The 14,442-nt window shown below is 37.2% G+C and overlaps 2 protein-coding genes across 2 annotated transcripts in view; one reads left to right on the top strand and one right to left on the bottom strand.

The window, feature by feature from the left end:
• Nucleotides 1-25: 25 nt before the first annotated feature.
• On the bottom strand, nt 26-8,284 carry SUMO1 (small ubiquitin like modifier 1). Its single transcript, XM_070732010.1, has 6 exons — nt 8,041-8,284; nt 5,014-5,088; nt 3,831-3,908; nt 3,561-3,632; nt 1,865-1,936; nt 26-1,639 (listed from the first exon to the last, which is right to left on the bottom strand). Exons 1-5 carry the CDS (start codon nt 8,050-8,052, stop codon nt 1,868-1,870), a joined length of 306 nt encoding a protein of 101 aa, XP_070588111.1. The 5' UTR covers nt 8,053-8,284; the 3' UTR covers nt 26-1,639; nt 1,865-1,867.
• Nucleotides 8,285-11,214: 2,930 nt separating this feature from the next.
• Nucleotides 11,215-14,442, top strand: part of NOP58 (NOP58 ribonucleoprotein) — a 33,080-nt gene continuing 29,852 nt past the window's right edge. The window contains exons 1-2 of the mRNA XM_070732009.1: nt 11,215-11,409; nt 13,821-13,897. Coding sequence (XP_070588110.1) covers nt 11,365-11,409; nt 13,821-13,897 — 122 coding nt within the window. The 5' untranslated portion in view covers nt 11,215-11,364. The remainder of the gene's footprint in view (nt 11,410-13,820; nt 13,898-14,442) is intronic.

Genomic DNA, 14,442 nt, shown 5'->3' with positions numbered 1-14,442 from the left:
GATATGGATAACACTTAAGCCCAGATTTTGATTTTTGAAAACAAGTTTTAATTTTTAAAAAAAGTTTGGCATGCGTACAAAAAGGCATCAGAAGTGGGACATGGAAACTACAAGCATTGGGGAAGATCCATTTAACACTTTACAGTTAAATGCCTGAAAATTAAATACAATTAAATGGTTTGTTAAAGAATGCTTAAGAACATTGCAGTCTTAATTTCTGACCTTTCCCATTCCCCTGGCAACAAAAAATAAACCCGAGGTAGAGCAGCATTTCTAGTCCTGCCATCAATATTGCAAACCTGAGCTAAAGAATCTTTCTAGCGTTGACAGGTTTTCTATGACAGTTCTACAATTTTTTAAAAGAGATATGAAGATAGAACATTTTGAATTAGACAATCACTTAGGGGGGGGAAATGTCTTGTTGATTAGGCCTCATTCCAAAACACTATTTCACATAACTTCCAAACACAAATAATTTATTTCTTTTCAGAGGTACTTATACTCCAAGATTGCCAATGGGAGCTGTCTGAAAAATCAACTAGTTTACTTCTCTATACAAACAGGATTTAACGCTAGGTCTTCAATCCTGAGCTTATTGAAGTCACAAGAAAAACTCTTTGACTTCTAAAAAGTGAGAATACAGATTTCAGATCTGTGCTTTTTCAGTGTTTCTAACCTTTATCACACTAATAGCGCATGCAAATGGGGTGCACGTAACTGCAAAGTACCTAAGTTTTCCAATACCCAATATAGATTACAAGGCAGCATTAATTTTTATTGAAATCAATAGGTTAAGCTATTCATATCTGAGTCCTAATATTTTCTGTGATTCTTTAAACTGAAGAATTGGTACCTCCCTGTTTTTTAAACACCAATGAAGGTTTTTACATAGCATTTTTATTTTTTCCATATTTATTTTCCATTACCATTAATTTTGAGAATTCCGGAGCTACACATTACAAAATACAACTCCCAGTGAAAGATAAATTCTTGATTTCTATTTATATACTGAGAACAAGCAGCAGGGAAAGTGCTAATTCTCAAAGGTGAATCATTTTTTTCCTGTGTAAAATCCTCCAGCATTGATAAAAAATTATTTTCTTTAAATATTCTTCACTAGTTTTTAATAAATCTTCCAAATTTATGTCTTAAAAGAAAATCCAGAGGTTTATGAATTTGTTTCCTCTTATTTATTTAAAGGGAAGCCAATACAATCTATGTCCATTAAAAAAACACATTCCAGGCAAACAGGTACAACATAAAAATAACAACTTTTGTTGCATGAAGGTGTACATTAATTAGAATTTTCCAAAAAAATTCCTTCTGTTGACAAAACCCCAAACAATTTCCATGTAATCTTCAAATGAAGTCATTTCAAAGATAATGTTACCATAAAGAAAATTTTTCCCATCAATACTTCCCAGTAAAATCTACAGAAAACTCTTAAGATTAGGACACAATCCTTCGGTTTATATTTCAAAAAGTTTCCATATCTTCTCTTAAATTCCACAAAAAAAAATCACACACCTAAATTTCAGGCCAACGTGAATAGTAGAAACCTCTGCCCACTGCCAAATAGTCAAGGTTTGGATACATGACCCTTGCCAACATGTAACTTCATGTGTAGACAGTTGCTTTTCTAAAGAGGAAAAGAGAAAAATTGGGAAGTACAACTGCAGTAGGATCACAAAAGTCTGACACAATGACTGTATAATGAGCACAAGAATTCAAAACAGACAACTGGAAATAATATTTAAAACATAGGAATGTGGTGTTGGTTTTAATTCAGTGTTATATACCACATTACAAAAGAACTATTATTTAAAAATAAAAAAGGATAAAGGGAAAGGGAAAAAAAACAAACGTTCTAAATTGTTGAATGGCCTCCTGTCTGTTCCTGATAAACCTCAATCACATCTTCTTCTTCCATTCCAAGCTGTAAAATAAGAACCACAAATTTATTTTTAAAAATCCAAAATATGCAGCCATATTAGATGCTCACCATGTACACATTACGTGGAGTTTCTGTAGAAGAAACTAGCAGCAGAGTTGACACTAAGTAAACAGTGCTTATATAGCGATTTGCAGCAGTATCAGGTTTACTAAAACCTTAATAATAAAAATATGCTACAATACACAATCATTAAAAATCTTATACTACAAAGCATGATTTAAGGCCTAATTTTAAACTAAAATAATAATCCTATACATAATGGTAAATTACCTTATTTTTGGAGTATAAGACAAACTTTCCCTGCTAAAAGGATGAAAATCTGGGTGCGTCTTATACACCAAATGTAGCCCTGCCCAGCCTCTGAAAAAGGGCTTTGCAAAACTTAAAACAACCTTTAAAATGGAGCTTTGCAAGGCTGAAAACACTTCTCAAACAGAGCTTTGCAAAGCTGAAAATACAACCTCTCAAATAGAGCTTTGCAAAGGAGAAATAACGACCTCTCAAATGGAGCTTTACCTGTTTCAAGCTGCTTGCTAAGGACCCTACCCAAATGGATGCTAATAGGTAAAAAAAAAATTATCTTATTTTCCTCCCCAAAAACTAAGGCGCGTCATATACTCTGGTACATTTTATAATCCAAAAAATATGGTACTCTTTGGTTATGTTTTCTGCACTACAGTAATATAATTATCAGTTTATATAAACTACAGATCTGTTTCACTTTCTCCATGCATAAAAGAGTAAGAAGTTATTGACTTATGTGAAATGCAGTGCTGTTTAATGATAGTACAGTTATGAACTTGGTTAATATGATCACATACATTTTAAAATAAATAAATAATTGTATACATTATAAATATTTTGTAGAGCTTGGGGTAATCATTTCCTTTTAAAAAATTCTTAGTCACCTAGAATCACACAATTGAGGTAGATGGCAAATAAATTTAATAAAGTTATAGAATAAAATAAAAGGTCGTTCTCATGTGCTTTGTGGATAACGTAGGAAAGATGCAGGGTGGTAACTCCAGGAACAGCAGCTGCGTTTTAGTGCCTTGTCAGGGATTTTTTTAGTACTGTATATCAGTTCTTATGTATACAGGTTGTCCTCAATGACAGTAATTGGAACTAGAAGTTCTTTTGTAAGTGATGGAAATGCTGAACAAACATTTAATAAGTTACAATTTCCTGGAAACTTCATGATTTTTATGAAACAACAAAATTGTTTGCTACTACCATCTTCTAGGAAGTTTTTTTTAACTGTCCTGTCTTGCCTACAGCTGTACATTTTCTGAAGAGTCTCCTTTCATGTACTTCCATGTACTAGCCAAGTTTGAGCCTCCTTAGTATGTTAGATCACTAAAGTTGACTACTCAGTGTCAACTAGCAAGCAATGCATATTGTTCATATATACTCAAATCCCTCAATATAATTTAAAATGGAAATTCACTTGGTTAAATAAATTAATTTGTACTCTTAAATAACCAGGATTGGATTGTTTACTTTTTTTAAGGTCACTCTACTTTCTTTGAATAGCTATTGCCAAAAAGCTATACAATACTGAAATAACTACAAGCAGTATTAGGAACTGATCTCCAAGAATATTTACCTCTTTTGGAGTATGATTATCAGTAATTCTCTGACCCTCAAAGAGGAACCTGAGTGAATTCATTGGGACTCCCTAAACAAAGAGAAATGGAGAGTGTCAGTTTAAACCGATTGAACAAAAACCCAGATATTCACTACTGTGCACCATCTATTTCTTTATTTTAATTTTTGAATTATGCAGTAGTACATTCAGTCAGGTGCAGAGGAACATAAAAACTTGAACAACTTATATTCGATATCATGTGAGCAAGGAAAACCTCAAATCACAAACCTGTCTCTGACAGTATGATTCTTTAAGTTTCTTTAGATGCGTTGTCATTTTCACCTTGAAGTGAATTTCACTGCTGTCCTACAAATTGAACACAAAATATAGTAATTCTACATAGTATTAAAATGGCACTTACTGTAGATATGTAAAATATTTTGAGCTTGGATCCAATACTTTTTCCTTAAGTATGATCCCATGCTCGAGGTATAACAGAGTGTGTCATTCCACACTTGAGTTTCAAACCTTCTTACATCTCACCCATTTACTTTTTCTTAAATTCTTCCATACACAAGAGATTTAGGGAAATCATTTTCCAATAAAAGAGATTACACCCCTACTTTCTCTAGCTTGCAATAAGGTTAGGAATGGGAATCCTTTTAAACAGGGTTTCAGTAATCAAGAAGGCCCATTTTGGACATAAAAGACAGACTGCAATCTGCCCGAAAGCAAGGTTTAATTGTTGATTCTTACTAATAAAATATTTTAATAAAAACTTTTCTGTAGGTAATGTATCAGTAAGTAACTTAGTAAAGATTTGGTAATTATAGGAAACATTTTTGTGACTTTAAAAACATAAGAACTCATAACACACTGGCTCTTGTTTATCAACCTGTTTATTTTTCAATATCTATTTTAGAAGCATGCATAGAAGAATGGCTATATCTATTTTTGCTTCTAGAATTTATAACTTGCATAATGCCAGCAAAGCTTAAAATTAATACTAAATCAGACTCCTGATTATGATAGGACTATAGGCATGGGGGAATTGACATTTTCCCTCCCCCTAGGCTTATAAAATTTATGTATGGTATGCTAGTATGTATGATTGTTTTCTAAATTGGGGTTTTTTAAAATTAACTTAAATATTAGATTTGTTTACATTGTATTGTTGTTGCTGTGAGCCGCCCCGAGTCTGCGGAGAGGGGCGGCATACAAATCTGATTAAATAAATAAATAATTTTTTGTAGAGTCCTCTTATGCAAGAATATTTGTGTTTACAAAATACAAACACCATTTACTAGTCTACATTTATACAGTACTACATTAAACACATTTTAGAAAACAAAAAAGGTAGACCCTGCACTTGCAGGAAAATATTAGAAAGAAAAAACTTATGTACTATAAAACTCAACTATATGGTTATACATATAAATTAGCAAGGATAAATGTTAACATTAGAACTCACCTGGCCTATGACCTTAAGTTTAATATATTCTCCTTCTTTTTTATCACCCAAATCCTCTGCTGAAGGTTTGGCTTCCTGCAATAAAAAATGGTAACTATAAGAATATTCATTTCATGCTTCTCTGTTTTGCATATTAACAGTGAATTAGTTCATAATAAGAAAAGATTAGAGGGAGAGGAAGAACATAAAATAAACTCAACATGACTAGCTTCATTACTAAAAACATAAAGTATCTGTTAAAGTTACAATTAAAATACCACAAAGTACTAAACGATTCCCAATTTTTAGAATTTTAATTTCATTCATTTTTTTGGTTGATTATATTTTTTGATAGCGCAATAGTTCAGAGCTTCAAAAAAGGCTCTAAATTCCAATTTTAATACCTATATGATAAACAATGTAGCTACAAAACTGAGAAGAAAAAGCACTGAAATACTCTCAATAAGTAAAATTAGAGCTGTCTGAATGCTTGGTCCAAACTTCATAATCTAAAAACGATTGCAGGTAGTCAGTCCTAGATTTACAACCACAATTGAGCCCAAACTTTCCATTGCTGAGTGAGAGAGTTGTTAAATGAATATTGGCCCCTTTCACAAAATGGGACAAAAATTCTTGCCAGAGTTGTTAAGTGAATCCTTGTTAATTGTTAAGTTAATAACACGGTTGTTAAGTGAATCAGTGCTTGTCAGGGCTGTATTAAATTTGAAGTCACTAAATAAACTGTTTTGTAAATTGAGGTCAAAGTGACCTTTGCAGCATCCTTAGTCATGTGATCAGAATTTAGGCATTTGGCAACTGGAGTGTATTTATGACAGTTGCACTGAACCGGTGTCATGTGATCACCATTGGTAGTAACCTTCCCAGCCAGCTTCCACAAGCAAAATCAATGGGGGAAGTCAGATTCACAACTAGAGTGATTTGCTTAACAAATATGGCAAAAAAAGTAGTGAGGCACAAATTGCTTAACAACTGTCTTGCTCAGCAACAGAAATTTTGGACTCAATTGTGGTCATAAGTGAAAGACTACTTGTTCCTGCTCCTTTAACTCAAAAGATAAAATATAAATAGCAATAAACAAGCTTAGCCTTTCTTCTCTTCAGAACATAGTTAAATTATAGCCCATTTTGCAATGAATAGTGAATAAGAGGCTTCTGTTAGTCACAATCTAGATACAGACAAAATGTGCAGCTACCTAAAAATACAGTCAATACATAAAATGAACCTAGTTGACTTATTCACGGGATAAACAATCTATTGGTAGTGCCTAATGAAATGTAAATCCCCTTATGCTCCTCTGAAGTGGAAACCTCTAAGTTTCAATTTTATATATCATAGTTCAGAAAGTACCAGAACAGGCTATTTATTTACATTGCTTTTAATGGTTTTCTTACTTACTTCTTAGCTCCCCTGAATCCCATGGGATTGGGCGGCATATAAATCAAATAAATTAAACTAAATTACTGATTCCTATTTAGTATATATTCTGAAACTTGTAATTTCTAACTAATTCCAAGAAATACTTCAATGAAATCATGGACAGAGCAGTTTAAATCTTAACTGACTTTAGAGATTATAACTAGTATTTAGTGCTCTGAAGCCCTGTCCCTTCCATATTTCTAGCTCGCCAAGCAGAAAACATGCAAGGACAATATTTAGTGACTATGATTGTAAATTAACAGCCAAACTTCTACAAACCAGGAAAAAAATAACAAAAACAAGCAACATTAGATACATATAACCAGTATTATTTCTGAAGAAAATATGAAGCGCAGGATTACTGACTGACACTGGGGTAATAATACCCTAATATTAGTACTGGGGTAATAATATCGCTGGTTGAAATATGTAGAAAAAATGTTTTTAAAGACAAAATTAAAACCCACTTTAAAAGATACGGACTCCCTATGCAAATTTATAAAACAGTCCAACTGCTCAAATGTACGTATAGCATTATATGAATGAGCCCTGTGTCCATGCTTAATCTATTTGCTTGCAAGGAGACTGGAAGTTTGAACTACTATATTTGACACTTTCCAATTACTATTTCCTGAAACAAGTCAATTTTAAAACACAGATAACCATTTGAGCTTGTCACTATGTTGCTCTTAAAATAATTCACGACCTGCATTAATTGCAGGGAAGTGAAACTGCAAGCAACCTTGTGCAAATTCCTGCTCACACTGGCTGAAGATGATCCCATGAAGCAGAGTCAATAACGTTAACGTTATGATTAAGACAGTCCGATGATAAAACTGGGCCTTTACATTTAATTTGCTTAACAAATAGTTTGAATCAATGATTAAAGGGAGCGTTTCTATTTTTACTCCGCCTGGCTACTGCAGGGATTCCTAATATGCCATCAAAACGCAACAAAAAGGCTATGCTACCTTTATCTTTATTCTCGTGTGATTTTGGTTCAAATAATGTCAAAGCTTGTGCAATTTAAAAGGGGGGGGGGCTACCCTGCCAAAATAAGCTTCAGGCAAGCCAAACAGGAAGTGTCAGAACAAGCCTTGATGTTCCCGGTGCAAGCAGCAGCCTTGCAGAACATCTCAAAAACAATGATTCATTTACGGATCATCGTGGTCGTTTTCTAAAGAAATATCGGGGGGCCTTTTCTAAAAGTCAGACCGGCATGAAAGCCCCATCGACCGAGAAGCGGGGTTGCGGGAGAGACCAAAAAGGAGCCCAAACGGGAACTTTGGCCTTTTGTTGTCTCTCCCCATGGGCTTCCTCCATAAGAGCCAACTGCGATCTGTCTCTACCGCGGGGGCATTTCGGGATATCGGGGCGATCCTAGTTCACGGGCCAGAAGCACGTTAGGAAGGCTTAAACCCGGGGCACGAAACGGATGCGGAGAGGCAGGATTAGGTTCGCCGGAGGGCGTCCCACCGCCAGTCAAGCCCCCTCTTTCCAGCCGAGGGGACCCGGCTTGTTGGTGGCCCCATCTGGCCGCCTTGCGGGCTGCCCGGGGCGGTTGGGGCGGCCGACTGCGAGCTGCTTCCTCGCCCAGCGCGAGCCTCCCACCTGATCAGACATGTCTCCCTTCGCAGACGCAGCCGGCCCCTCCGCCACCCCCGGAGAAGCGTCTCGCCGATCTCGCTCTCGGCGTCGCCAACTACGGAGAGCACAACACACAGGCCGGGCGCGGGCAGGCGGGATTTCCTCTGCGCCTGAGCTCACTTCCCGCTCTCCAGGCACAGCCCACCGAAAAGAGCGCAGTGCAACTCGACGCCGCTCCGCCCCCGCCCAGGGACTCCGGGAACAGTTTTGCGCGAGTTCCAGAGCCGCTCACGGCAGCCGCAACTTAGTCGCTGCTCCGGCTTTGCGCGCGGGCCTCCTAGGTGGGCAGAGGGGAGAGTGGTTACGTCTTGCAGCCTTTCTTTTCCCCTCCGAGGTTACGTGCTTGCTGTCGTCCCTAATAGTAGCGAGGTTGGAAGACGGAAAGCGGCGTATTTTTCCAACTTTGCTGAAAAAGACTAGCCGCTGATTGACTTCTTCGTCCATCTTGTGCCCAGGTAGAGAGAGAGAGAGGTAGAGGTGGCGGCTATACGGCCTTCGAGGAGAAACCACCCACCTACATTTCAAACTAAGCAGGTCACAAAAAAGGGGAGAGGTGATCCACATGGTTGGAGGGCAGAAGATAAAGAGTGTTCGTTGACAAAACACGAGTTGCCCAAAAAGGGGGGGGGGGACCCGAATTGTTTTACGTGATCGTTGTATATATTAATATGCAAGCTCGGGGAAAAAAACCTATAAAGCAACGCAGCCTGTCTCGTGCTGATAAAAAGTTACCAGTTTGCATGCCTGTTAGTTAGATACGGATAGGTGCTGTTAAGCAACAATTAGAGTCCCATTTTCTCTCTGAATTTTGACATTGGACTTCCAAGCAGAAGATACATAGATAAATACACTGCTCAAAAAATATAAAGGGAACACTTAAACAGCATAATATAATTCCAAGTAAATCCAACTGTCCACTTAGGAAGCAACACTGATTGACAATCAGTTTCACATGCTGTTGTGCACATTCAACTTTGTACAGAATACTCAATAAGAATATTTCATTCAGATCTAGGATGTGTTGTTTGAGTGTTCCCTTTATTTTTTGAGCAGTATATATTACTATGGAGGATATGTGGCTACTCAAATTATGAAAAAAAAACCCCACCCATGTTTGGCTGATGTGCTGAACCATCTTCTAGTTGTCAATACAACTGCAGATTTCAAACTTTAGTGGGGTTCTACTTCATACTCCTACCATCTTCCCCCCAATTTATATGCAACCGAAACATGAAAATTTGCCATTTGAATGTCATGTAGTTGGACTTTCTAAAATCCTAATTTTAACACAAACTAATAATCTGGGGAGCTAAACAACAGGAGTTGTACTAAAGAAATGCAAGGCAAATCATTCTGTGCTCACAATTAGAAGTTCTGCACCAAAGAGAAAAAAAATGGAGATCAACTGACTAATTTAATTTATTTAACTTTTAAGCCACCTAACTCCTTGAGGACTCTGGGCAAATACCCAGAGCAAATATTCAGCAAATACCATAAGAACATAAGAAGAGCCGTGCTGAATCAGGCCAAAGCCCATCTAGTCCAGCATTCTATGTCACACAGTGGCCCACCAATTGTCCATGGGGGTCTTGAGCAGAAAGAGAAGGCAAGACCCTCCCTTTCCCTTGACCCCCAACAAATGGTACGCAAGGGAATCCTGCCTGCTTCAACCAGCATAGAGGCGGCACATGGACATCCATTTCAATAATCAGCACATGGACATCAATTTCAATAACCCATCTACAGATCTAGTGTCTACAAGTAGTGCTTGACTTGCAACCACAGTTGAGACCACAAACAACCAGTTTGGTCTAGTGATTAAACAAGGCATCAGACTCGAAAACAGGAGGCCCTGAGTTCTAGTTCTGCTGGCTGGGTGACTTTGGAACAATCATTTTCTCAGCCAACTCACCTCACAGGATTGTCATGAGAAAACCAGAATAAGGAAGGAATATTACATACATTAGTCGTCTTGTGTTACTGATAAAGCAATAAAGGCAGATATAAAAAATCTAATAATTAAAAACAATGTAGAAAGTTGTAACTTTGTATGTAAAATATACTCATTCTTATTCTGTTGGATTTTTCCACTTATTTTAAAGCATGTATATTTTTCATAATGTATTTGTTTTGTTCCCTTCTTCTGTAATTTAAACAATAACAAATTTTTAAAAAATGATTTTCTGATATTCCATACTTTTCATTATCTCTCTTTATACCAACCTGGTCTTGGTCAGTTATTTTGGCTATTTAATCTCTTTGTAAGAATGATGCAAAAAGCTTACGCTGTAAAATATATTAAATTCTACATCATTTTCAGATCTGTTATGACATGTCTATTTTTGTATTCTAAGTTGCACAATAGATATTAAGTAGAAAGTTTTAAATGGAAAGATCTTATTCCAATTTATCAACGGGGTGCAGACTTATTATGCCTTTTGTTACAGTTTAGACCTGATTTTAAGAGCTCTTTCCAAGCATATTTTTCTTAAGAGGCCATGCAAGAACATTGTTTTAATTTGTGATGAATTAATTGCTGTTGCGGCGAAGCTTAGCTCCTGTTGAAAAATAACACGTTTTGCCAAGAAGCAAATATTGGAAGTAGACATCTGTAGCATAGACATTTCATTCATTCATTCATTCATTCATTCATTCAGTTAGTTAGTTAGTTAGTTAGTTAGTTAGTATTGATTGATTTTGTCCAATACACAATGAGGGTTTTGGTGGGTATACGCATAGTAAAATACATAATGAAGGTTATAGAGGATATACTCATAGTAAAATATATCTAAGAAAGAAGAGAAGATATAGGAATAAAACATATCAATGAAAAATAGAAGAGATATAGGAATAGAAGAAAGGTATAGGAAAGCAATAGGACAGGGGACGGAAAGCACTCTAGTGCACTTGTACTATGCAGTATATACTTTACAATATTGACTTGGGGTTCAGATTTAAAAGATACAGAAATGCAGACGAAAAATCTCCCCAACGGGTTTCACCGAAAGCTAGAAAAGCCTGGGAACAAGACCAGGGCTCTCCAGGCTTGGCAACTTTAAGACTTGTGGACTTCAACTCCCAGAGTTCCTCAGCCAGCTTGGCCGTTCCGTCTTCCCGACAGGCCATCAAAAGCACTTCCGGGTGAAGCGAGGCAGAGAGTTCCGCTCGTGCTGCGCTTGTTTCCTGCAGCGCGTGGCCCGTTCGCCCGCGTTCTTTCGCCACGTGCGTAAACTCCTCGCCAGTTCCCGGAGAGCGGCTGCGCTCCCTGGTCTCGATCCCGCCGTAGCGATGCTGGTTTTGTTTGAGACGGCGGCTGGGTACGCCATCTTCAAGGTGAGGATGGGCAGCACGTGTTGCCGGGGTCCTCGGGGCAAGGTGGGGGTTTGGCTGATGGCGGGAGTCGAAAGCAGGCGGGTTGTTTTCGCCTCTGCTGCGCTGAATGGCAGAAGAAGCTATTACAGCGTTAATCCCCCCCCCCCCCCCGTAAAGGATTACTTTAAACGGCGTGCACCAGCGTGTCTTCCGTCTCCTATCCTAATGTTTCTATCGTACTAATATCATGTACTATAAATACTGTTATATATTTGTATACCACCAATACGTATTTGACAAAACAAATAAATACTTCAATTTCCCTACTACTTTCCTAGTAGTAGTACGTTAGTAACTTGAAAGAAACGTCGATGACCAGCCTTCTCAAGTTTTCCGAATCCATTTTGAAATTTACACATTAACAAGAGTTGGAAGGGACCTTGCAGGTCATCTAGTCCAACCCCTCCTGCCTACTTTTATGTTCGTGGATGGATCATCGTTTCTTCTTTGCCACAGGTGGTAGGTGGGAGAGGACAAATTATTAAAATGGGAAATAAGCAAGTTTTTGGAACATTCCTCCTTTATTATGCATTTCTGGTTTTAATGTGAGATGAATCCTCTAGTGTTGAAAGGTTGTCATAACTTGGAGGCATACAATTACTCTTAAACCTGGTTTTACAGGGTGCGTTCCAAAAGTAATGCAATTATTATTTTTTAAACAATTTATTGAACAGATTTGCACAAACACTTAAAATTCTTCAAAGTACAGTACTGTCCTTGGGCCTCTACACATTTTTTCCAGCGACTCTGCCATGACCGGTATGTTCCCTGGAGGACGTCTTTGGGGACCTCTCGCAAGGTCTTTGTCACGGCTGATTGAAAAACGGGTTCCTTTCAGTGCTGGGGCAATGTCAGGAATATTGGGGGGGGGGGGGGGGGATCGTTGGTACCTGGTGTTTGGCCAGGAACTCACAGACTCATAGCGTGTTGTGGCAAGGTGTGTTTTTTGTCCATAGAAGAGATCCAATCAGCTGTGATGAAGAGCTTGCGAGAGGTCCCCGAAGACGCCTTCCAGGGCGCGTCCTGGTCATGGCAGAGTCACTGGAAAAAATGTGCAGAGGCCCAAGAACAGTACTTTGAAGAATTTTAAGTGTTTGTGCAAATCTGTTCAATAAATTACCTTATAAAAATAATTGCATTACTTTTGGAACACACCCTGTATCTTTATCCAATTGGTTGTCTCGACAAAAAATTATATATTTTTGAAGGCAGTTGTTTTTAATCCGGGAAGGACTCTTGATGTTTTGTATGCTGGCTCTTTGCTTCCAAAGAAGAAAAAGAAAACTCACTAATGAACTACATGTAGTCCTTGACTTACAACAGTTCATTTAGTGACAATTCAAAGTTGCAATTGCAATGTAAAAGTGACTTATGACTGTTTTTCACACTTATCACCATTGCAGCATCCACATGGTCAAGTGATTTAAATAGGATGATTGACAGCTGATTCATATTTATGATGATTGCAGTGTCCTAGAGTCATATAAATTCCCTTTTGTAATCTTCTGACAAGCAAAGTCAGTGGGGGAACCAGATTCACTTGACAGCTGGGTCAACTTATAAGTGCGCTGTTTCACTTAACGGTGGCAAGAAAAGTCATAAAATGGGACAAGACTCACTTAACAAATTTCTCACTTAGCAACATAAATTCTCAGCCCAATTGTGGTTCTAAGTCGAAGACTACTTGTGTATTTTTGCAAACAATACCCAACCCTGCATTATATGCAGCAGAAATTATCCCATACAACTTGGTGCTTTGTATACTTTTTTCTTTAGCCTTCCTGCTCTTCTGTTGCCAATTCTGGTGAATTATATGGACTGTGGTATGTGTTGCAAAGAATTTTAAAAGTTGCAAGGAAAATGAGTCTTCAAAGTAATTTGTATCTATTTTAGAAAGATAAAATAATACTGTATTCATTCAATTTATGTCGTGCCTCTCTATTGATGGACTTTAATTTTAGGCTTGATTCTTAAAATTGGGTCCACAATTGTGACCTTGAATAGCAGGATATAGTAGTACATATCTTTTTATTCATAGAATAACCATGGTTAGATGATTACTCTACGAATAAAAATATAAACTTTTATATCCTGCTATTCAGAGTCATAATTTTGGAGCCAGGTTTAAGTCACCTAAATAAACATTAATAAATAGGTTTATAACTTCCCACTGGACTTTATTCTAACTGAACTTAGAAAAGTTAAGTGCCATGGATATACGGTTAATAAAATAGAACTGTTTGTGGGGGGTTTTATATCAAAGCTTGGAATATAGTTTCACATTTTTAATTTTTCATAATCATGGTGGCAAATAGGACAGATATTTTGTTGCCAAATATTGCATATATTTTATTAATCTATCTTTACCACAGGTTATAGATGAGAAAAAACTTCAACAAATCGATAACTTATGGAAAGAGTTTGAAACACCTGAAAAAGCTAATAAAGTGTAAGTAAAGTTCTTCTAGAAGAAGTAATATTTCAAGAGCATGGCCACTAGTTTTTTGTCTTTCTTGATCTTTTTCTAGGGGTTTTTCTGGAATTACTTTATATTCTTGAATACAGGATATAAAATATGGTAAATCATCTCATTGCTAGAAAAACCATCTATAAATCAACTTATTGTCATTATTATGTCCTGGCCATCTTCCAGAAGATGGTGAACACTGAATTTTTCTGATGGGAATTTGTATTATGATGCCTTGCTATTTGGCATTGTAGCTTTTGAAATTTTGTGCTTTTTGCCTTTTTTCATTTCCCTACTTTTGTTTTATTGCACCTGTAAACTGTTAAATTGAAAAGGACTAAAAAATATCTGGCAACTATTATAGTTTTCAGAATACAAGATGCACTCCCCCCCCCCCCCCGCTCCAAAAGAGGGTGGAAATGTTGGTGCGTCTTATATACCAAATACAGCAATTTCTCGCCTCCTGAAGCCCCACCCTTTTCACACAAAAAAGGTTACGCAGATGGTTTGGGAGGTCTGCAGAGTGC

Source organism: Erythrolamprus reginae, chromosome 1 (assembly GCF_031021105.1).
Source record: "Erythrolamprus reginae isolate rEryReg1 chromosome 1, rEryReg1.hap1, whole genome shotgun sequence".
NCBI classification, from domain to species: Eukaryota; Metazoa; Chordata; class Lepidosauria; order Squamata; family Dipsadidae; genus Erythrolamprus; species Erythrolamprus reginae.
The sequence above is the reverse complement of the archived record's forward strand: the minus strand, read 5'-3'. Positions and strand labels throughout refer to the sequence as shown.